At 41.7% G+C, this 25427-nt stretch overlaps 1 protein-coding gene across 1 annotated transcript in view; it reads left to right on the top strand.

Moving 5' to 3' along the window:
• LOC115467117 (la-related protein 4B-like) overlaps positions 1-25427 on the top strand; it is a 361916-nt gene that overhangs the window by 248413 nt on the left and 88076 nt on the right. The window contains exons 12-13 of the mRNA XM_030198824.1: positions 315-560; positions 8704-8749. Coding sequence (XP_030054684.1) covers positions 315-560; positions 8704-8749 — 292 coding nt within the window. The remainder of the gene's footprint in view (positions 1-314; positions 561-8703; positions 8750-25427) is intronic.

Raw genomic sequence — 25427 nt, 5'->3', positions numbered from 1 at the left:
CTAATCATTAGCATGTGCTAAAAATGCTAGCACGACCTTAGCGTGGCTTAGTAAACAGGGCCCTTGGTTTTTAACAGGAAGGATTATCAATCTGTATTTCTTAACACATTTTAAAGAATACCTAAATCAAGAGTAGAGGTTAATACTTGACATGTCACATGTATCAACAGTAAAACTGTATATACTAAGCTTGCTTTGCAAAGATTAATTCTTTATAAGAGTATGATATATTAGATCACAAGTTAATCTATTTCTGTAAGGTTGCTCTGCAAAATAGCAGTGTGAGGATGACAACTGCTTCCCATTATTTTTAGGAATCCTGGTAAATCACATCTGCGACATACAATACCAAACACAGAGAGAGGACCTGGACTTTTGGAGAGTCCCACAATATTTCATTTTTCTACTGATCGTTTAATAAACGGTGTCAGAAGCCCGCAAACAAGGCATCCAGGACAAAGCAGAACACGGATGCAAAATACTTCAACCTTTGTGAAAAGGGATATTGGGCGAGTGGAACAGAATAATCTTGAGTCGTCTTCTAGCCTTGGAAGAGGGCGGTGAGTTTACATTAAATTCATGGTTGTGAAATGTGAGATTTAAAAGTGCTGTAGAAGATATAGGGGTGGCTAAACTAAGAAAGTACTATTGAAGGAAGGCAATAAGGAATCTTGAGAATTTTTATTTGACCAAGTGTGTTAGTTTTAGTATATTTGATATACCCAGCAGTTGCTCTAAATTCTATTCTCAGAGGACAAGCAGGCTGCTTGTTCTCACTGATGGGTGACGTCAATGGCAGCCCCAGAACCGGAATTCTCCCTAGCAACAAAGAGTTTGCTAGCCTTGCGCTTCCGTGCGCATCGCGCATGCGCGGCCGTCTTCCCGCCCGAACGCGAGTGTGATCCTTGGTCTTGTTTTTTCCGCGGCTCGGGACTCTGCTTCGCTGCTGTTCTCTGCCCCAGAGACCCCTTGCTGCGGTTCTACAGACTCTCCGTGAGTTTTTTTGCCGTCTTTTCGGCTCTTTTCGCTTTCCGCAATCTTCTGTTTAAAAAAAAATAAATCTGTATTGGTAGTCCACTTGAGGTCAGCCTTTATGAAGGAGATTATACAGCTGCAACATGGACAAATTCATGTCTCATTGACAGTAAGTTTGGCCAAATTGTTATCTGGAATGTTTGAAGTTTAGAATCCAGTGTCTGTTCCCTTAGGGTCCATGTCCTTGATTCTAGATGTTTTGTTTTAAAAAAAAAAAAAAAGGGGGGCTTGTTGGCACCAGAAGCAATTTGATGTCGATCTTTTGGCAGAGCCTTCTATTTTTCTCCTTTTTTTTGTGTAGGACAACCTGTAGTTAGGGTGATCTAAGTTTTGAAATGATTCTGCTTGTGCTCCAGGAAAAAATGATTAGGACCAGATTCTATAAATGTTGCCAAAATTTGGGTGCCTGAAAAAATCAGCATCCAGTGCTATTCTATAAAGAGCACTTTGAGTTGTGAACCCCATAGCACATAGCACCAATTCGCACGCCCATATTTGGGTGCCAGGACTTACACCTACTGAAACCAGGTGTAATTCCTGACACCCAGTGTGGGTGTGCATCTGCAGTATTCTATAACCCTATGCACAAATTGCGGTACCCCCATGATCCTGCCCATGCCGCCTTTAGGGGTTGTGCACTATGGGATGTAGGTTTGCAGGTTTATAGAGTAGCAAGGTGCACGTACAAATCCAAATTGGTGCCACTTAACATCAATAATTATTGCTAGTGCCCAGTTATTGACATTAATTGGTTTGTTGCCCAATTTAGTTACACGCACATCTCAGGATTGCGTGCAAATTTGAGCATTCTTCATAGAATCTTGGGGGGTTAATGCCTAGCAGATGTTCTCTGTGGACAGCAGGGATATACATCCTTATGTACTTTCCTACTTCCCCTAGGAATTGTCTTCTAAACTCAGCAGTTTAATGACTGAGGGGGTCCCACAGTACAGAATGAAGTGGTAAGGCATACACAAAATTGATACTTCTTAAGCTTCCAGAACTTTTATTAAGCTGAAAAATTATTTCCTGCACGGACTTCATCGAAAACACCACTCAGTTCTGAGAACTTGTATCCTGCAGTCCAAAGAGAACGCCTGCTACAGAAGCAAATAGCCTTGTTAAAACTATGCAGCATATATGCTTATCTTGAGCAGTGGCTTCCTTTTTGCTTTCCTCCCGTACATGCCTTTTTTTTTTTTTTGGAGTAATCTTGAACAGTCAACATTTTTCCCAACATCGGAAAGTCAGAATTCTCTGTACTTTTAAAGTAATTTTGAGCCTCACAGTGACTATTCAATAGTTTGCTTATCCCGTGGCTGTTGATTTTAGAAGGACAATCTTACTGAGGCATTATCTTAGTGACACCAAACCATTTCCACTTTAGGGTGATGAATCTAATAGTGCCCTAAGGGTTATTCAAACACAGGGAGGGCTTCAAGAAAATTTGTCTGTTTTTGAATAATTTTACCATTATTCTGTCAGCATTTTTGAGTGTGTTATGTCTTTTCTTCAAATTCACGTCATGCAACAAACCTCTTAATTCTTTATCACATCAGCTCAAATGAACATGGGGGTGGGGCTGTATTTAACTTACGGCACTTGTTAAGGCAATTTTTGAAACAAGTGATTTGTTTGCTGTGACAGAGGGTGTAAAGACTTAAATAATCATGACTTGATTTTTTTTATTAATTACTTTTAGAATATTTCTATAGTTATTCTTTCACATTGAAAGTATAGTACTTCATCTTATATAAAAATACAATGCAAGGTGAAAAACTTGAAAGAGTAGGAAGACTTTTTCAAGGCACTATAGCTGTTGAAGTAATGATGAGACCTGCAAACGTACTCAAAAAAGTGACTCCAATTAATTTTGTGATCCTAGAAAGAATGGAGAGAGCCATTACAAGATTTTGAGGCAATATTTTGAAGACATATATTAAAACAAAACTTCTCAATCCTAAACTTGTGCCTTGGTTCATTCTCCTCTATTCTTTACCAGTGCTGTCTATACCCCCACAGCCTTTGAGTGGATTAGCTCATCTGTTTACCCAATTACATGCATACACACACCACTGGAAAAAAAACCATGCTGTGAAATTTTACGTTTAACTCATACTCATCTATAAATCAAGAAATTTTGACTTCAAAATCCAATCAGTAAACCAGTCTCATCTTACCTGTGGGTTATTCTGGTCACTTTTTATGGATTTTATAGATATCTATGAACTGTGATTTTTGATAAATATGCCTTGGCTGGTACTTCTGTGGTTGTTCCCCCTTTTTATTCTGTTTTTCTTTGTTTATTCTCATCATTGCCATAGCTCTCTTGCTATTGCTAGCTTCATGGAAGTACTGTGAACAGACTGGCTATGTTGAAGTTGCTTGAGAGGATACAGCCAATGGCTATATTTTTCCCTGGTGCTGGAGGAACTCTTAATTTTGGGTGAGCTGGAACAATGTTCAAATTAGTGAATAGGTTTGGAAGAAAACATAAGAATAGCTATACTGGGTCTGCTTTCAACAGTGGGCAAAGTCACAAGTACTTAGCAGAAACTCCCCTCTTTGGAGACACGCGCTTGTGTGCCCGTTACTTTAAGAACCCAACTTTCACCCGATTATTACATCTAACTTTTGCCTAATTTCCAATCTTCCCTTTTTTCCAAAATCCTGGAGAAACTGATCTTGCTTCTGTTAGACTCTTTCCTTGAACACACTAATGCATTTCATCCCTATCAATCTAGCTTCCGTCACTGTCAAAGTACAGAGGCCCTCTTTGTAGCTTTTAATGACTCTATTTTCACCTCCCTCGACCAATGTTTTTCTGTTGTTGTTTCACTTGATCTCTCTTCTGGTTATGACACTGTTGATCATTCCCTCCTCCTCACTCATCTCTGCTCTTTAGGTAAATATGGCACTGCTCTCACCTCGTTTTATGATTCTCTGTGGCAGTACTTTTCAATTTTATCATAATTGCTGCCACTCTTCGACCTATCCACTGCAGTCTGGTGTCCCTCCAGGATTGAAAAACAGCCAGACACAATCTCAAAGGGTCGTGCAAAGGATAAATGTCAGCAATGACAAACAAATGGGAAGTACCCTCAGAAACCAAGGTCTCTGCCAAGGTCTGACCAACAGGACATTGATATCTATATAAGATTTTTGTGCCTGTGATCTTCTCTTTCATAGGGTATACTTTCCCACAGGTTTTCAAATAGGACTGATCACTCAAAACATTACTGAGTACAAAAAACTTTCCAAGCTACAGCATGGCTTAAGTAAATGAACTTAGCTTTCTCATGACTGGCTTGATACCCCACACTCCAACTGGTGACTTCCAATCTTATTCAACGGGGCCCAGATCGTTTCATCCACTTCAGGGCTTCATCAGGAACCACTCAACTTGAGCATGATTATTGTAGGGGTATAAATACGATTACTTGATTTCTAAGCTCCTATTTATACCCCTACAATAATCAACTTGTTCAGCCACCGCTGTAAAAGTTCTTCATGCGGCATGTCTTTTTGATCATGTCACCTCTCCTCTCTATTTGAGCATTGACTTCCTGTCTCTTCCTGTATTAAATTAAAGTTACTCTGCCTTGTTTTCAAGTACCGTCTTCCCTCTGCCCCTGTGTCCCTCCATACTCTCTCCTGTTTTGGTAACTTCCTTGCCATCCTCTCCCTTCCCGTCGCTCAAAAGGCTAGTGTCAGCTTCCAGGGTCCTTCCCTCTGAACCTCTTTCATATCACCTCCGTTTAGAGCAGAGGTTCTCAACCCAGTTCTTGAGAGACACCTTGCCAGTCAGATTTTCAGGATACCTACAATGATATGAAAGAGAGATTTGCATGTCCTACCTCCATTATATGCAAATTTATCTCATGCATATTCATTTTGGTATGCTGAAAATCTGACTGGCTAGGTGTGTCCCAAGGACTGGATTGAGAACCCCTGGTTTAGAGACTACTTACCCCAGGTTTAAATTATTACTCAAAACCTTCCTTTTCTGAGTCCTTTAGTTCATCCTCATAGCTCTGTACCCCCTTTTCTTGCCTACCCTGATTGTTTTTATATTGTCAACCGCATAGTTGCTTCCATGAATCAAGTGCAGAAAATAAATAGTAGCAACATCCATGCTACCAATCCCAGGGCAAGCAGTGGCTTCCCCCATGTCTGTCTCAATAGCACTTTTCCTTCAGGAACTTGTCCAAACTTTTTAAAACCTATATAGACTAACCGCTGTTACAACATCCTCTGGCAATGAGTTCCTAACTGCTGTTACAACGTCCTCTGGCAATGAGTTCCAAAGTTTAACTATTCTTTGAGTGAAAAAATATTTCCTTCTATTTGTTTTAAAAGTATTTCCATGTAATTTCATTGAGTGACCCCCTGGTCTTTGTACTTTTTAAAAAAGTGAAAAATCGATTCACGTTTACTGTTATACATCTCTCAGGATTTTGTAGACCTCAATCATATCCTCCCCAGCCATCTCTTTTCCAAGCTGAAGAGCCCTAATCTCTTTAGCCTTTCGTCATACGAGAGAAGTTCCATCCCTCTTATCACTTTGGTCGCTCTTCTTTGAACCTTTTCTAATTCCGCTATCTTTTTTGAGATATGGCGAACAGAATTGAACACAATACTCAAGGTGAGGTCACACTATGGAGCTATACAGAGGCATTATAATATTCTTGGTCTTATTTACTATACTTTTCCAAATAATTCCTTGCATCCTGTTTGTTTTTTTGGCCACCGCTGCCGTAACACTGGGTAGAAGAATTCAGCATGTTGCCTACAATGATGCCTAGATCTTGTGGGGTGCTGACTCCTAAGGTGGACTCTAGCATCAGTTATCTTTGATTTGGATTATTCTACCCAATGTGCATCAATTTGCATTTGTCCACATTAAATTTTATTTGCGATTTGAATCCCCAGTTTCCTAAGGTCTTCCTGTAATTTTTCGCAATCTGCCTAGTTTTGACAACTTTGGTTTTGTGTTATCTGCAAATGTAATCACTTCACTTGTTCCCATTTCCAGATAATTTATAAATGTTAAATATAGGGTTACCATATTTGCTGTGACAAAAAAGAGGACACAAAATTTAATTCAGCCATGCCCCCGTCACACCCCCTGCACTGCAGTGTAACCTTGACCCCCCCAAGAAAGCCAGATCCCCTCCCCCATGTATGTCCCCTCCCCAATCTTTTTTCCATCCTCCCTCCACACACACTTTTTTTTTTTTTTTTTTTACAGCTCCTCTCCGTCCACCGACGTTACTCCATTCACATCCCTCTCCTCCTGTACCTTATTGTCCTGCCCTGGTGATCTAATGGACTCTTCAGTGCAAGAAAGAGCCCCCTCTTTCCTGCCCGGCACTGCCACAGACCTCTTGCTCCTGAGCTCCTGATTCTCCTTTAAAATGGGTGCCGAGAGTTCAAGCGGTGACCTCTGAAGACTTATGTGGATGTCTCGTGAGGCTGCCGCTTGAACTGTGAGTGTCCATTTGAAGTGGTGCTGGTAGTGAGAGGTCTGGGGCAGCGCTGGGCAGGAAAGAGGGGGCTTTTTCCAGGGCGCAAATAAAGTATGGGAGGGGAGGACAGAACAACGTGAGGCCTGCCCGGACACCCTGCAGTGTCCTCAAAAAGAGGACATGTCCGGGTAAAACCTGACATATGGTAACCCTAGTTAAATAGCACTGATCCCAGTACAGATCCCTGCCGCACTCCATTGAGAGAAATGACCTTTTAACCCTACTCTCTGTCCAATAACCAATTCTTAATCCACAGTAGGACATTGCCTCCTATCCCATAAGTTTTTAAGAGGTGTGCAAGTGAAACTGGGAGTGATAAAATTAAAAAAAAAATAGTAGTGATTGTTTAAAATCTATAACTGTTCTGGCTGCTTGAAAGTTTATACTGAGCATGTACACAGAGACAAGGTTGTGCTTCAGGGAAGTGTGCATGACAATGTCAAAACTCAGAAGATATCTAAAAGGTATTTGATTGGCTGATGGCTCAAGCAACAGGTGCAAAGAGGAAGTTGAGCTGAGACTGTGTGGAAAGAGTTAGTGAGTGAAATTGCTTGCTTATTTTATTTTTGATAAAAATAGAATATGTGAGTGCTGAGAAATACTGATTCCTGAATAAAGCATTCTCATTGAATAGAAAGGGTGAGTGATTTGTGAAAATACTTCAGTGAACTTGCTAAAGTTTAGAGTGAGACTCTTATTAGTGAGGGATAAATATTTAATGCTCACATACTGAAATCTGATTCTGGCTTTGTCTTGACTTCTGTTAAATCTATTACGCTGTGGGATATGGGAAGGGGTGGGTGCATTTAGGAAAGACAAGGAAAGATGTTGGCAGAGAAATAGAGAGAGAGCTATGTTGGGACCCAGAGGGGGAGGGAGAGAGAGAGCAGTGTGGGACCTTGCCTCAACTTATACATGGGCCACAATATTTTTTGACCAATTTTAGTCCTAAAACTGCCCTCGACTTACGAGATCAACTTGTAGACGAGTATATGCAGTAGTATTCAATTTTTTATATATAATGCCCAAAAGCTATTGATGGGGTTTTTTTTAATACCTGGAGGGCTTATAATCTAAGTTGATAGCTAAGGCAATGGAGAGTTAAGTGACATGCCCAAAATCTTGGTGACGTTTGAACCTGGCTGCCCTGGTTCTCAGTACACTGCTCTAACCATTAGGCTTCTCCTCTACTACAAAGGATCCAAATAATACTGTTGGGAAAACTTGTGATTTTTTTTTTTTTACATGTTGAGGGAGCGCTACATTTGACTGTTTTTCTAATTGTTTTATATGAAGGCTTTCAGTAGTAATATCTTGACAAAGAGCATGATAAACTTGGGACCAAATTGCTAGATTTTGACTTTAAATTATACAAATATTTTAATTCACTATTTTTGCTTTGTTGTAATCAATCAATATGGTGACAAATTATGGCAGATAGAGACTAATATAATCATCTAGTCTGCTCATAAACTATTTTGTCTGTGTTCGGAAAATGTTTGCTAAAAGATGACAATTGTTCCTCATTGGGGGAGGGGGGTGTAATTTTCAAAAACTATCTAACACACAAATGTTTATTTAAAAAGGCTTACCCTGTATGTGGTGAAAGTATATCTGCTGTAGAATGCCACATATACTTATTCCTCAATTTCAATGGGGGTGAGTGGGTGGGGTTAGGTTTGGAGGGAAAACCTTTATAATTCTGCTTTTTTTCAAATTTTGCACATTGTAATCTGAAAAAGTAAATGCAGTTCTCATCAGGGTACATTTTCTTTAGAAAGCTTTCAAAGTGAAAGTATGTGCATAGTTTTACTTTGAAATTTTCTGTAAAGTTTGTGGATAAAAAAATACCTACAGACTTTGTCACAATGTGACTAGTTTGAAAGTTGTCTTGTCAAAATAAATACTGTACTTTAACCATACTAAAATACTAGGATATTAACTTTGTTGTATTCATTTTTAAAAGCATCAGCTTGGTGACAGTACTCTATGTTGCCTATGGAAATATGTGGGGTTGGTCCCTGGATCAGGTCTTCACTCCCTGGCTGGCCTTGACTGGGGATGCTGCAGAACCACCCAGTGGGTATTGGAGCCATGATAGCAAGGTTCACTTCTCATTTTCAAACTTTTTTGTTCCTAGGAGAAATTCTTATGGATATAGAAAGAAAAGGGAAGAAAAATTTTTGGTGAGTTCTTGAACTTTTTTTTAATAGGAATATCTTTATTTGCATATATATATATATATATATATATATATATATATATATATATATATATATATATATATATATATATATATATTATCTCCTAGTAATGAAGTGTTTATAAGTAATCAAAACAAGTTACCAGAAATATGTAGTATGTGCAAATATTTTTTTTTATTAATATGACTATAGTTTTGAGAAAAAGTGTTCAGTTAGACACTTGGTCCAGAGAAGTCAGATAATGCTGAGAATTAATTTGGCGTTTCTTTTCATTTTCTGGTATTGCCAAGAGTTTTGGGAAAATGCTTATTTCAGAATTGTACTCTCCATTTGGCCTTTAGCAGTCATTAGAGTTTATTTTACATCTACTGTCTGCTATCTCTAGGTATTAAGCAAGGCTTAACAGAGATCATGATGCTGAAAATTAAAGGTCGAGTTTGTCCAGTAAGGTGAAAGTGCCTCCTTGACTGAAAAGTATGATTTAGATCTAAGTAGATTACCTTATATTAAAGAAGATGCATACTGTTTCAGCTAGGGGAAATTACATAGTAAATTATTCACAAAGGCATTGTGTTCTCCTTTAATGTAAAGCTGACAGGAGTGTTTTTCACTTCACAGTGAATGTGATAGATAAGAAAACATAGCTTGCCCCATTCAAAAGGTTTCCATACATCATTCGGATTGCATTACATTGAAAGTGGAAGATTTTTGTTTTATAAAATTTGTTTAACTCTACCTTTGAGATCATGCTCAAGGCTTTTTTTTTTTATATTAAAATATACTGAATGTGGGAAGACTGAGGCTCTGGCTGTGCATGAATAAGTAAAACTTAGAGTATTTCTAGTCTTTGCTATAGCATTTTAAGGCAGGAACTTGAATCTATTCTCCACAATTTGTATGAGAAGAAATACTCATAGAAATAGTCATAGGATGTGTTTGTCTGCTGTTCAATTAAAATCAAACTTCTGATTTGCCAAATGGTTAGACTCAAAGGAAAAGTTAAAAAAACAAAACCCCCAAACCCAAAACTTAATGTATGTTGGGTTATCAGAGAATGCTAGCTTATGAATGGGTTATGTCAATATTTGTAATTTGTAGGGAGGATTTTTTTCTCCCAGTCTCATATTTTGGCAACTTGAAAGTACTCGTTTGCCCACAGCTAGAAGGAGGGTTCATCTGAGGTTCTATGCAGTGCTCTGGACCTTTTATAATGTTGTTAATAAGTTCATACCTAGTATATATGGCGATAAACTATGATATCCATTTTTTCTCTGAAGACAGGTTTAACGTAGCAAGCCCTCATAGATGGTGATTTCTTTTAAAGTAAAGCTCAGCAAATCCTGGTCACCATGGCACCTGGAAATTTGTCACCCAATTTTGTTTTTCTGTAGATGTCTCAAAGTTTGTTTCCTGCTGTTGCATCACGATTTGGCTCTCTGAAACTTGAGTTGCTCAGTGCAGGAAGCTTAAGTCCGTCTTAAGTTTCTTGTGGGACTTGAAACGGAGCCCGACCTGAACTTCCTGCATTGCACAGGGCCAATTTTTTTTTTTTTTTTTTTTTTTTTTGGGGGGGGGGGGGGGGGGGGGGTTAGAGAAAATAGAAACATTCTGTTTCTTATGGGGATACAGCCCATAAGATGAGGGGAAAAGATACCAGTGGCACAAAAAGACTGGGTGAAGGTTGGGTGGTAGTGGGGCTACAAGAGTGACTGAGTGACTGACTGGGTGGGTGAAGAATGTGGAGGAGTTGTATGTGTGCATGTATGAGAGAGAGACTGGGTGAAGGATGTGGAGGCATTGTGTGTGTGTGAGAGAGACTGGGTGAAGGATGTGGAGGGGTTGTGTGTATGTGAGAGAAGACTGAAGGATGTGGAGGGATTGTGTGTATGTGCAAGAGAGAGAAGACTGGGTGAAGAATGTGGAGGGGTTGTGTGTGTGAGAGAGAAGACTGAAGGATGTGGAGGGATTGTGTGTATGTGCAAGAGAGAGAAGACTGGGTGAAGGATGGGAGGGGTTGTGTGAGAGAGAGAGACTGGGTGAAGGATGTGGAGGGGTTGTGTGTGTGAGAGAGACTGGGTGAAGAATGTGGAGGTGTGTATGAGTGAGAAGACTAGGTGAAGGATGTGGAGGGGTGGTGTGTGTATTTGAGAGAGAGAAGACTGGGTGAAGGATGTGGAGGGGTATATGTGTGAGATTAAGATTGGGTGAAGGATGTGAAGGGAGGTATGTGTGAGATTGAGAAGACTGGGTGAAGGATGTGGAGGGTGTGTGAGAAAAGACTGGGTGAAGGATGTGGAGGGGTGTGTGAGAAAAGACTAGGTGAAGGATGTGGAGGGGTTGTTTGTGAGAAACTGGGTGAAGGATGTGGAGGGGTATGTGAGAAACTGGGTGAAGGATGTTAAGGGGTTTTGTGTGTGAGAGAGAAGACTGGGTGAAGGATGTGGAGGGGGGTGTAAGAGAGGAGACTGGGTGAAGGATGTGGGGGGGGGGGTGTAAGAGAGAAGACTGGGTGAAGGATGTGGAGGGGTGTGTGAGAGAAGACTGGGTGGAGGGGTGTGTGAGTGAGAGAGAGAAGACTGGGTGAAGGATGTGGAGGGGGGTGTGTGTGTGTGAGAGAGAGAAGACTGGGTGAAGGATGTGGAGGGGGGGTGTGAGAGAGAGAAGACTGAGTGAAGGATGTGGAGGGGGGTGTGTGTGTGTGAGAGAGAGAAGACTGGGTGAAGGATGTGGGGGGGGGTGTAAGAGAGAAGACTGGGTGAAGGATGTGGAGGGGGTGTGTGAGAGAGAAGACTGGGTGGAGGGGTGTGTGAGTGAGAGAGAGAAGACTGGGTGAAGGATGTGGAGGGGGGTGTGTGTGTGTGAGAGAGAGAAGACTGGGTGAAGGATGTGGAGGGGGGGTGTGAGAGAGAGAAGACTGAGTGAAGGATGTGGAGGGGGTGTGTGTGTGTGAGAGAGAGAAGACTGGGTGAAGGATGTGGAGGGGGGTGTGAGAGAGAGAAGACTGGGTGAAGGATGTGGAGGGTGTGTGTGTGTGTGAGAGAGAGAAGACTGGGTGAAGGATGTGGAGGGGGTTGTGAGAGAGAGAAGACTGGGTGAAGGATGAGGAAGGGTGTGTGTGTGTGTGTGAGAGAGAGAGAAGACTTGGGTGAAGGATGTGGAGAGGTTGTGAGAGATGGAGAGATTCACAGACTGGCTGAAGGCTATGGAGGGATTATTAGAGAGATGTACACACAAACTGGAAGGGCGGGTTACGAGTGAGAGACAGACTGGGTGAAGGCTGGGGGGAGTGTTAGAGAGAGAGAGACTGGATGGAGGCTATGGAGGGGTTATGAGAGACACACAGACTGGAAGGGCGGGTTACGAGTGAGAGAGACATAGACTTAGTGAAGACTGAGGGGGTAATTAGAGAGGCAGACTGGGTGAAAGCTATGGAGGGGTTTGAAAGACACACACGCAGACTGGGTGAAGGCTGGGGAGGGGGGGGTGGGTATAAGAGACAAACTGGATGAAGGCCATGGAGGGGGATTATGAGAGAGAGAGAGATTGGGTTGTATTATGTTACACCAAGACTTCTATTCCACCTTTACCTCTGCAGTTCAAGGTCGGATTACAATAAAGAAGGTGGGGGCGGGGAAGGAGGTTATAAGAGACTGGCTGAAGGCTGTGGAGGAGTTCTGCAATAGACTGGATAAAGGCTGTGGTGAGGAGGTAATTAGACTGGATGAAGGCTATGGAGGGGTTATGAGTGTGAGAGAGAAGACAGCTGAGGTGTGGAGGGGGAGAGACATGGGATGAAGGCTGTGGAGGGGTTATGATAGACAACGGACTGGGTGAAGACTGAGGGGGTAATTAGAGAACAGACATACTTGTTGAAGGCTGAGGGGGGTAATTAGAAAGAGACTGGGCGAAGGCTATGTATGGTTAGGGGAGAGAGTGGGTGAAGGTTGCAGAGGTGTTAATGAGAGAGAGACAGACAAGACTGGGTGAAGGCTCTGGAGAGGTCAGAGAGGCAGACTGGGTGAAGGTTGTGTTCGGGGTAATTAGAGAATCTGAGTAAATGCTCTGGAGGGATTATGAGAGAGAGAGACTGGATGAAGACTTTCATGGGTGGGGAGGGCGGTAATTAGACTGGGTGAAAGCTGTGGAGGGGTTGAGAGGGGGATATTTGGTGAAGGCTGTGGGTTATGAGAGAGAGAGACTGGGTGAAGGCTGTGGGTTATGAGAGAGAGAGACTGGGTAAAGGCTGGTGTGGAGGGGGGTATACAAGAGAAACAGACTGCATGGCTGTGGAGGGGTTATGATTGCCTCGTTGCTTCTCCTATCAAGGTGCTGTCGTACAGCAAACAGCATTCTTTGGGAAGAGAGACTATTGGCTTCTGCCATTGATTTGCACAGGCTCTTTATGGAACTGATTTGCTAAAAGTTTGTTTGCCACAGATACAAAATAGGGGGAAAAAAGAAACTTTATTAAATCCAGTTTCTAAAAGCTACTGCTGATCTGGGAGGGAATCCACCTTCCCCCCCAAACTCCACTGAGAACAATGTTGAAGGGGTGGGGAATAAGTGAGAGAAGTCTCAGACACTGGCTCCTAGATTTTTATTTTTTTAACAAATTTAAAGTTTACAAACATTTCAAAATTCCATTATTTAAGAAAAAGAAATCACAATATAAAGAATAACAAATTAATAGGTAAACAGTATCAGTTCAGACCACAATAAAGGAGAAAAATATAGATCCAAGATCAAGAAATGTTATCTGTCTTTTTTTTGTTTGTTTGTTTTTGTTACATTTGTACCCCGCGCTTTCCCACTCATGGCAGGCTCAATGCGGCTTACATATTGTATACAGGTACTTATTTGTACCTGGGGCAATGGAGGTTTAAGTGACTTGCCCAGAGTCACAAGGAGCTGCCTGTGCCTGAAGTGGGAATCGAACTCAGTTCCTCAGTTCCCCAGGACCAAAGTCGACCACCCTAACCACTAGGCCACTCCTCCACACCACGTACCCATCTCAGTCCACCTTACTAAGAGTAGAACCCATAAAACTGATACATTCATATAATAACCTTAAGTTTCTCTGTGCAGGAATAGACACAAGGAAATTTCAACACAAAACTGGCTCTCAGCACTACTGCTGTTGACCAATAGGTTAAGAATGCCTGGTGTGTGTTCTGTGTATCTTGAAAAAGATCAGGAAAAATACATATATTTGAACCCATAATCAGCCTCTTCAGATATCACCCTTAGATTTTTTCCCTAGTCAGATTTTTAGATGGATTTTCAGTTTGTGTGTTTTTTGTGTTTGCCCAGTCAAACCTCTTCATAGGCTTAAAGGTATCCTGCCTGGGTTAATTTCTTTTTAAATTGAGTCACTTGATTTTTCTGAAACATGATTATTATTTTAGGGGGGAGGGGATGATGTCCCAATGAAAGCCCCTAGTAGCTTTAAAAAAACAGCAAGGCCAAGCAGATACCCTCAAATGGTGACTGCAGTGTGTTGTGGCCCATGTTCTCCCAGATGAAGAAGAGGAAGCTTTTGTGACTGAAGAAAAATGTAAGAGGATCTTTGGCATTTTCAAGTCCATTCTGTTGTCTGCATCAGTCTTCAAGGGTCCAGGAGCAGCACCGAACACTGGAATTGCATCAAGAGTGCATTCGTCACCCTTGATGGATATCGTTGATAGAGCCCATTAGGATTAGACTTCAACAGATTCACACCGAAAGAAAAGGCTTTGACCTCCTCTTCATCAGTGCCAAGGACCCATGGGGTTGGGTGTAGGCTATCCTACCTCATTGGAGTGTGGTGTCAAGATTGAGACATCACGTTCTCAAGTACTCTTAAAGCAAGCCCATATGTAGGACAGCTTATTCTCTTTGTTGATGGGAGAGTTTCAGCAGCTTCCAGAGATCTAAGACCAAGCTACAAATACCACATGTGACTCGAGAGGATATTGCCATTCCTACTGGTCCCTTTCATGTTTGATACTGGCTACCTGGATCATTGTGCGCAATACCTTGATGTTGATGGATAGAATATTCCGGCCAATACTTAGCCTGTGTCTTGCCTTTTGCTTGGAGGAGATCTGACACTAAGAATCAAAGAACTTTGGGTGCAGTGTTTGGTAGACCCATATTAAGCTCCAGTGTGTTGTGGAAGAAAACTTCACTGAAGCATCAGAGATCTGTGTTAAGAGGTTCTCATGTAAGGCTAACTTTCTCTGAAGTACAAAGATCTAACCAGACCCAGACCTCTCCATTGTGTTCTTTTCTTGATCAAATCAGTGCTCCAGGGATTCAAGCCTGCTTAATCTTCTGAAGAGGAGCTCTTTACTGTTTGCCATCAGATCCAACTCTACCTTATGAAAGAAGAAATTCCCATCCTGAGAAACTTCCATTTATTTATTTATTTATTTATTTATGTATTTTATTTATTTATGTATTTATTGCATTTGTATCCCACATTTTCCCACCTATTTGCAGGCTCAATGTGGCTTACATAGTAACTGTGATGGCTATCACCAGTTCCGGTATAGCAGATATAGAGTGACAATGTAGAAGGTTCGTGTAGGATAAACACATCAGGGAATAAGGAGGAAGGGTTGAGTTGTGATCAGTTCACGTCTTACTTTTGTTGTGTTGTGGGATCGAGGCATTTAAATTGGGTTATCAGGGTATGCCTTTTTGAATAAGTAAGTTTTTAGTGATTTCCGAAAGTTTGATAGGTCATGCGTTGTTTTCAAGGTGTTTGGTAGTGCGTTCACTACCACTAGAAAAGAGAAGAAACCCAGGACAAATGCATTGGATATTCTCCAGTTCCTCAACCTTCCAGTCACAGAATCCTCAGATGTTCAAAATGAAAATGTGAGACTCTGTGCATTCTATTGATAAGTAGGTTGACTCTGTGTCGAGAAGCAGCAGCTTTCTCACCATTCAGTGGTGTCTTAATGTGCTCTGAAAAGGGCCAAAAGTTTGAAGTCTTTTTCCTTGCTGCCTCTGGGGAGGGAGGACTAAACAGTGGATGCTTTTATATAATGAGAAGCTTTTCAGAATGCTATAGTGCCTTCCTGCATAGCTTCTTATCAACTCTTTATTGTGACAGATTTTATCAGTAGTGGTGACCCATGTGTGTTAAGCAGGTGTGGTGCACAGGTTTCCAAAGGGTGTGGCCCTCTGAGCCCAGAGAAAAATAGGGCAGGGTCATCTGCATACAGCAGTCATCTTCCCTTTGGGTTGAGCCCTCTGGTTCTAGTGGTTGTCAGGTCTTTATTGTTCAAACCCAGAAGCTAACGATTGAAGTAGCAAGGCCAGGGTTACGGTTGAGGTCCAGTAAGGACTGGACAAGGATCAAGAAGTGTCAAACAAGAAGAATATGATCTGGTGATGAGCAAGCAGCCAAAGTACAGTACAGTACCAGGTAGTCAGATAGTACATCCCAAGCTCTGGCAAGAAAGTCGGAGAATGACTAAGTTTGTATAGGAGTTTAGACAAGATCAATATGGCTTCTGGCAGGAAATGGCAGCCATGGTGTGAACAGACAGCCTGCCTGGTGAGGCACACTGGCACCATCTGGCAGGAGTTCAGAAATTCACCCCAGTAAAACTCTCCCAGGAACTGATCCCCCTCTGGCTGACAGCAGAATTTCATACAAGCACAAAGAGGCAAGTGCTATAATTGCAAATGGTAACCGAAAAATATCACCAGGAGTCCACGAAAAGTCCAAAACATTTATCAATGAAACATTCAATCGTGCCCACATTTTGCCCAAAAAAGGTGCATCAAGGGTCAAAGATCTGTTCTACAGTTAACATAAATACAGTGTTTAAGCGTTTAATTCCAGTTTGTGATTTGTAAATGAGTCAGTCTTTAGTGCAAATATGCTTGACAGAAATCTGTAATCTCAGTAACAGTGGCCCACTTGATGCAAAATTTATTTGGTGTAGCCCCCAATATTGATCACACAGGCTCAGGGAACGTTGCTGTATTCCATCATCATGTCCTTTGCCCTCACCGATTAGATGTTGAAAGGGTAATCTTGGCTACTTTGAGTCTGCCAGGCAGTATTTCAAGTCATTTGAGTTTCTTGGAGAGTCTCTACTAGAAGTTTGTATGTGTTTAAATGAGAGGTTTGCCGTGTTGTGTGACATAAAGGCCCTAGACCCATTTTCTTGTCCCCCACAAAAATTGCTCAAGTACCTCTTACATCTTTCAGAATCAAGTTTAAAAACAACTCTTTGAAGGAAATGTCACCCAGTGAATGGCAGTGTAAAAGAGAAGTTCCTCAAACCACAACTAAATTAACCCTCTTCTGCCCTAAAACTTCATCCTGCTGTTGCCAGAGCAGGTGAGCAAGACGTTGCTGGCTGGGAAGTAAAATCAAAGCTCTAGTCCCAAAGGCATTCTTTTATTCAAACTCGGAAGTGACAGTCTGCTTGAGCGAGAATGTTGGTGATAAGTGAAGAGGTGATGTCATATGAGAGGCAGCACACCCAGCAATTGTGCAGGGCCCTGCGGGGGAGAATCAGCTGGGCAGCTATGAGGAAATGAAAGCCTGGATGGAAGAATCAAAATTGGCAATTACCAGTATAAATAGTATACATGCTGATTTGGAAAGTATACACAATAAAAAATAGAAGACATGCAGCAGAAACTAAATGACTTTGAGGAAAAAAATATTGATCAAGACATAGAAGTAGCAGAACTGCAAAAACGCTGTACAGAGCTTGAGAAGCAAATAGGAGGACATACTGTTGAAGTTGGAAGATGAGAACTGGGCCAGAGGAATAATCTGAGAGTGAGGGAAGTGCTGAAAGCTACTCAGGAGCAGAGCACGTCTGACCTAATGTAAAAAAAAAATTGCTACAAATGTTAGTTAGCTGCTGGGACACAAAATAGGTACCACATGTTGAATTTGAAAGGGTGCACCACATTGTTGGACTCTTATCCCTAAATTGTCCCAGGGATATTGTCTCTTATTTCTTCAGTTTTTCACTCAAAGAATGTGTTGTACAAAGAAGGTAGAACACATTGAATGGGAAATATATGGAGACATTTGCACCATAACACTCTTGAGAGTGAAGGGGATTTTGAAAGATGGCCAGGTGTCTCAGTGATCATAATACAGTTTATTTGCACTTACTATACCACCCAATCTAACTTGCAGATCTGGGCCGTTTACAGGCTAAAAACAGAAAAATTCAGAAAAAAACCTTCAATACTAGATAGGGCAGACAGTATTCCGCCAGGGTCGTTATGCTCATATTAGCCCTCTTCTCAAGTCACTTCACTGACTTCCTATCCGTTTCCGCATACAGTTCAAACTCCTCTGATTGTCCTATAAGTGCATTCACTCTGCAGCTCCTCGGTACCTCTCCTCTCTCATCTCTCCCTACATTCCTCCCCAGGAACTCCGTTCACTGGGTAAATCTCTCTTATCTGCACCCTTCTCCTCCACCGCTCACTCCAGACTCCGTTCCTTTTATTTTGTTGCACCATATGCCTGAAATAGACTTCCTGAGCTGGTACGTCAAGCTCCATCTCTGGCCGTCTTCAAATCTAAGCTAAAAGCCCACCTTTTTGATGCTGCTTTTAACTCCTAACTCCTATTCACTTGTTCAGAACCCTTATTTTATCATCTTCACCTTAACATTCCCTTATCTCTTGTTTGTCCTAATTAGATTGTAAGCTCTGCCAAGCAGGGACTGTCTCTTCACGTTCAAGTGTACAGCGCTGCGTACGTCTAGTAGCGCTATAGAAATAAGTAGTAGTAGTAGTACAGTATTACTTAGCAGTAGCACTGCACAGTCAGTCAAAGGTGAAGGGTAAATACAGGAGGAAAAAGGGGAAAGATACAGTACTTAGAACATAACATGAACCTGGGAAAGGGGAGGATTTAACAGTGCAGTATGATAACCCAGCTCTTTCATGTGATTGATTGAAAGCCTGTTCGAAAAAACAGGTTTTTAAAGGAAAGTTCAGAATGTATCTGCAACGGGGGAGAGTTCCATTGGGCAGGAGCTACAAAAAAAGCATGGTGGCAGGTGGATTTTGATTGAGCTTCTTAAGGATGAGGATGGACAAAATGATAGTTGTTTATTGAGCGGAGAAGGTGTGCTGGGGAATAGGGGATTGTGATAGCAGAGAGATAGCCAGGAAGACCAACTCTTAAGAGCATTAAAAACAAGTGTGAGAAGTTTAAATGAACTGCGTTTTTCTACTGGAAGCTAATGGAGCTTTCAAAACAGGAGAAACATGATCAAACATTCATGCATGATAGATGAGTTTAATATCCATGTTTTGTATCGATTGAAGCTTCTTCAGATTTAAACAAGAGCATCCTAAATTTTCAGTAGGATGTAAAATGCACAGGTAACTCAAGAAGCCCACCAAATTCTACAAGATGCTAACCTAGGGAAACAAGAGGAAAGATAAATATTGGAGAGCCATATGACTATGGTGGCACAGCTGTATGTAAAGGATGGATCTGAATGGACCCAAGTTGCATCGACAGTTAGATTGCATTGGAGAGGAGAGCTCACAACCAGAATGAAGTCAGACTGAGAAAGAGCACAGATTATAGGCCTGGCTAACAAGAGGAAGGATTAGAGTGCCATTAGTCAGAAACAAGAATCACCAAACCTAGCAAACATACTGTTAAACTAGTTTGTTATGGTATAATTAATGGGTAGAAGGGGTAGGGGAGAGATTGACTAAGGTGAGCACTTCTTGACGGTCTGGTAGTGAAACAATAGGCTGGATTGAAGTTGGGGGATATTGGAGTGGAGGGAAAAGGGGAGGAGAAAGGAAGGAGCAAGTAAAGTATGCAGTGGGATTCATGGGGAGGGAAGGGATATGAGGAGAGATGCTGAAGGGTGGATGTGAATGTGTAATGTTTGAAGAATATGGAATTGGAAATAATAGAGGTATAAAGAATAAGGTGAAGGAAAAATGAATGTCAAAAGGAATAGTATTATGCTGATAAATATACAAGGTCTCAACTCCCCATTAAAACATCAGTTTTATTTTAAAGACGCAGAACGGTTGCAAGTGGGAGTGGTGTTCTTGCAGGAATCACATTTCTTGCCATCTTCTGGAAGATTTACTCATAAAACTATCCCCAGATATTCCTAGCCTCAAACCAAAATAGAAAACAAATGGGGTGTGTATTTTGGAGGTATGGTCCCTGCCCAGTCACTTTAAATACATGGTAAAAAAATAGAGTGCCAGTATATTTTGTTGAAAACAGAGCTTGAACATCAACTTACACACACTTCAATCTATACTCGCCAAATACAGAACAAGGAATATTTTATGAGGATGTGTATAGACTAGTGAGAGAACACACAGAGGGATGCTTGCTAGTTGAAGGTGACTTCCATTTGACAACAGACCCGTTGTGGGATGTTTGAATCCAGCAGAAAGAAATTGAAACAATTTATAAGTCACTGGGGACTTGCAGGCATTTCCACCCTACAGCTAAAGATTATGCACTCTATTCAGATTCATGTTACTTATTCAAGGTTAGCTAGCTGGTTGGTAGAGAAGAAAATAATGCAGTATAACTACATGTATGATCAGATTATACATTACTGGTTATCTCCTTAGAGATAAGATGTTGATAAAGGGCAGTGCTGTTGGCAATTTAATGGCAACCTGCTTCTGAAACTTTAAAATATTGAGCAGTTAGAGAAAGATTTGACAGTGTATTCAGTTTAATGATACTAGGTCTAAAGGTGGGTTATGAGATGGAAAATAGTTGCTTTCGGCTCTGTAAATGTGGAATGCAGGCATAGTGAAAGGAGTTCCTACATCAGCAGATTATACATGTAGAACAATAGCACAAGACAGGAAAGGGACCCCAAATATTTATTTCTCAAATAGACAAAACTGCCTTGAGTTGAGAGATCTAGAATTAGAAGAGAGGAACGATAATCTCTGGAAGTTATAACAAAATCGTTTTGAATCAGGCAATAGGGCAAACTTAAAAAAACAAACAAACCAGAAACCTCATTTTGAATATTAAAGATCCCCTTGGGAAGGGCTATAGTGAAAGAGGCAATATGACAGAAATGTGTCCAATATAGTAAATTAGAAAAGAGAGACGGAAGTCCAAAAGACAGCTGCCATGGTTGAAAGGTGAGGTGAAGGAAGCTATTAGGGCTAAAAGAAACGCCTTCAGAAAATGGAAGAAGGAACCGTCTGAAAATAACAAGAAGCAGCATAAGGATTGTCAAAGCAAATGCAAGGCGCAGATAAAGAAGGCCAAGAGGGATTATGAAAATAAGATAGCATTAGAGGCAAAAAAACATAGCAAAATTTTTTTTCAGTATATTAAAAGCAGGAAGCCGGCAAAAGAATCGGTTGGGCCGCTGGATGACCGAGGGGTAAAAGGGGTGATCAAGGAAGATAAAGACATAGCGGAGAAATTGAATGAATTCTTTGCTTCGGTCTTCACCGAGGAAGATTTGGGTGGGATACCGGTGTCGGAAATGGTATTTCAAGCGGACGAGTCGGAGAAACAGTGACTTCACGGTAAACCTGGAGGATGTATTGGGGCAGTAAACCTGGAGAACGTAATGGGGCAGTTCAGCAAACTGAAGAGTAGCACATCTCCTGGACCGGATGGTATTCATCCTAGAGTACTGCTAGAACTGAAAAATGAGCTTGCGGAGCTACTGTTAGTGATATGCAATTTATCCTTAAAATCGAGCGTGGTACCAGAAGATTGGAGGGTGGCCAATGTAACGCCCATTTTTTAAAAAGGTTCCAGGGGAGATCCGGGAAATTATAGACCGGTGAGTCTGACGTCGGTGCCGGGGAAAATGGTAGAGGCTATTATCAAAAACAAAATTACAGAGCACATCCGAGGAAATGGATTACTGAGACCAGGTCAGCACGGCTTTTGTGTGAGGAAATCTTGCCTGACCAATTTACTTCAGTTCTTTGAAGGAGTAAACAAACATGTGGACAAAGGGGAGCCGGTTAATATTGTGTATCTGGATTTTAAAAAGGCGTTTGACAAGGTACCTCATGAAAGGCTACAGAGGAAATTGGAGAGTCATGGGATAGGAGGAAATGTCCTATTGTGGATTAAAAACTGGTTGAAGGATAGGGAACAGAGAGTGGGGTTAAATGGGCACTATTCACAATGGAGAAGAGTAGTTAGTGGTGTTCCTCAGGGGTCTGTGCTAGGACCGCTGCTTTTTAATATATTTATAAATGATGTAGAGATGGGAGTAACTAGCGAGGTAATAAAATTTGCTTATGACACAAAGTTATTCAAAGTCGTTAACTCGCAACAGGATTGTGAAAAATTACAGAAGGACCTTACGAGACTGGGAGACTGGGCAGCTAAATGGCAGATGACGTTTAATGTGACCAAGTGCAAGGTGATGTATGTGGGGAAAAAAGAACCCGAATTATAGCTACATCATGCAAGGTTCCACGTTAGGAGTTACGGACCAAGAAAGGGATCTGGGTGTCGTCGTCGATAATACACAAACCTTCTGCTCAGTGTGCTGCTGTGGCTAGGAAAGTGAATAGAATGTTGGGTATTATTAGGAAAGGTATGGAAAACAGGTGTGAGGATGTTATAATGCCGTTGTATCGCTCCATGGTGCGATCGCACCTTGAGTATTGTGTTCAATTCTGGTCGCTGCATCTCAAGAAAGATATAGTAGAATTGGAATAGGTGCAGCGAAGGGCGACTAAAATGATAGCAGGGATGGGACTACTTCCCTATGAAGAAAGACTAAGGAGGCTAGGGCTTTTCAGCTTGGAGAAGAGACGGCTGAGGGGAGACACGATAGGTATATAAAATAATGAGTGGAGTGGAACAGGTGGATGTGAAGCGTCTGCTCACACTTTCCAAAAATACTAGGATTAGGGGGCATGCGATGAAACTACAGTGTAGTAAATTTAAAACAAATCGGAGAAAGTTTTTCTTTACCCAACGCGTAATTAAACTCTGGAATTCGTTGCCGGAGAACGTGGTGAAGGCAGTTAGCTTAGCAGAGTTTAAAAAGGGGTTAGACGGTTTCCTAAAGGACAAGTCCATAAACCACTAATAAATGGACTTTGGGAAAATCCACAATTCCAGGAATAACATTTATAGAATGTTTGTACTTTTGGGAGGCTCGCCAGATGCCCTTGGCCTGGATTGGCTGCTGTTGTGGACAGGATGCTGGGCTCGATGGACCCTTGGTCTTTTCCCAGTGTGGCATTACTTTGTACTTATAGAAATTAAAAGCAGGAATTAACCCAAATGCTATAAATGAGTATTTGGGTGAAATAGCAGTGCCATGACTAATACCAGCCGAATTAGAACAGTTCTCTTGATAGTTACACTTGTAGAAACACTGCGGTCCATTAAAAACTTACCCTTTCACAAGAGAACAGGCCTAAACAGATTTATGCATACATTTTACTGATATTTTAGGAAATATCTAGTGGTGTCTATGGTAAAGTCTTTGATATATTAGCTAGCAAAGCAGAGCTATCATATTCCTTGCATGTAGCTGGTGTAACAGTTATACCCAAACCAGGGAGGGAGCCTACAAGTTGTGGATCTTTCCCATTGTTAGGAACAGATTACAAGATCTTTGCCAAAATTATGGCATATTTTATACCTGGGTGCCAGACATTTGGTAACCTCAGGTGTTTTAGATCTTATCTGACATGTTAAAAAAGAGCAGAGTCCTGTTGCTAGTGTTGGTGATAGACACCGAAAAGGCCTTTGATAAGTCTTTTGTCCCTATGTGCTTAATGTCCTTGAAGAAATTAGGATAAAACACCATTTTCTAGCATGGATAAAACTCTTTGCAGGAAACTGTCGCACAGAGGATGTGATTCCAGGGGTTTCTGCCCAGGAGTAGGGAAGGGTTAGGTAAACCATTGTAGTTGATGATTCTATGATTCCATCATGAGGCATGTAGGTAACTAGGTGGCAGGTGGACTTGATCGCTTGGTTACTTGCCTTCCTGGTGAAAAGGTGGCAGATCTCACACATCACCTCGGAAGGATTATAAGCCATGCTGAGGAGGTGCCAGCTGTCTTGGTACATGTGGTTGCCAACGACATGGGAAAATGTGGGAAGGAAAATCTGGAAACTGAATTGGGCTCTTAGGTAGAAAGTTGAAATCCAGGACCCAAGAGGAAGTCAGAGTTCAGAAGTCTCAATGCATGGTTGAGACAATGGTGCTGTTATGATGGATTTAGATTTATTTAGAAACTGAGCAACATTCTGGGAAAGGCAGAGACTTTTCCGAAAAGATGTACTCCATCTTAACCAGGATGGAACCAGGCTGCTGACCCTAACATTTCCATTTAAATTATTCAGGTGGGGATTACCTCAAGGAACTGCTGTCTGGATGTGAACATCTGGAAGAAGTTGGAAAGCAGTGGGCAAAACTGAAAAGAGCTATTGTGAGGATAACAAGCCTCCTTTTTGTGAGGAAAGTAAATGAATGTAAGAGGAAAAGGAGGCCGCTTTGGTTCTCAAAAGTAGTAGCTGAAAAGATAATGGAAAAGAGGTTAGCCTTTATAAACTACAAGAGATCGCAGAAGGAGAAGACAGGTGACAATATCTGGAAACTCTAAGAGAAGCTGGTAGAGTAGTCAGGAAAGCAAAGATGCAAATGGAAGAAAAAAAATAGCCAATTCAGTAAAATGCGGGGAGGGGGGGGGGGGAGGAGAGACACTGTAAATATCTTAAAATATTTAAATAGTAGTAAAAGAGGCCTGTTTCAGAGCAAATGAAACGAGCGCTATCAAGGTTTTCGTCGCCAACACCCCCCCCTCCCTCCCTCCCTGGCCAACCCCTTCGTTGTTCTGCCATTGCTCCGCCCCCAACGTCATGATGTTTGACGCGAGGGCGGGGCCCGGAGCGATTCCCCCCCCCCCCCAACTCACTGCCTCCCTCCCTGCCAACCCCTTCGTTCTGCTATTGCTCCGCCCTCGAGGGCGGGGCCCGGAGCGATTTTGGTGGCTTCACCACCATGAACCTTCAAACCTTTTTGAAGGAAGTCAGTTTTGTCTTCTTATTACTCTTATTCTTAAGGGTGCTGTTTCGTCTAATACGCTTTTACATCTATCGTCCCAATCAGAGAGGTAGTGTATGGAGTCCATTCGTGGTTTCCATTCCTTGTCGTATACAGTGGTGGAAATAAGTATTTGATCCCTTGCTGATTTTGTAAGTTTGCCCACTGACAAAGACATGAGCAGCCCATAATTGAAGGGTAGGTTATTGGTAACAGTGAGAGATAGCACATCACAAATTAAATCCGGAAAATCACATTGTGGAAAGTATATGAATTTATTTGCATTCTGCAGAGGGAAATAAGTATTTGATCCCCCACCAACCAGTAAGAGATCTGGCCCCTACAGACCAGGTAGATGCTCCAAATCAACTCGTTACCTGCATGACAGACAGCTGTCGGCAATGGTCACCTGTATGAAAGACACCTGTCCACAGACTCAGTGAATCAGTCAGACTCTAACCTCTACAAAATGGCCAAGAGCAAGGAGCTGTCTAAGGATGTCAGGGACAAGATCATACACCTGCACAAGGCTGGAATGGGCTACAAAACCATCAGTAAGACGCTGGGCGAGAAGGAGACAACTGTTGGTGCCATAGTAAGAAAATGGAAGAAGTACAAAATGACTG

The sequence above is a fragment of the Microcaecilia unicolor genome, chromosome 1 (assembly GCF_901765095.1).
Source record: "Microcaecilia unicolor chromosome 1, aMicUni1.1, whole genome shotgun sequence".
NCBI lineage: Eukaryota > Metazoa > Chordata > Amphibia > Gymnophiona > Siphonopidae > Microcaecilia > Microcaecilia unicolor.
The sequence above is the reverse complement of the archived record's forward strand: the minus strand, read 5'-3'. Positions and strand labels throughout refer to the sequence as shown.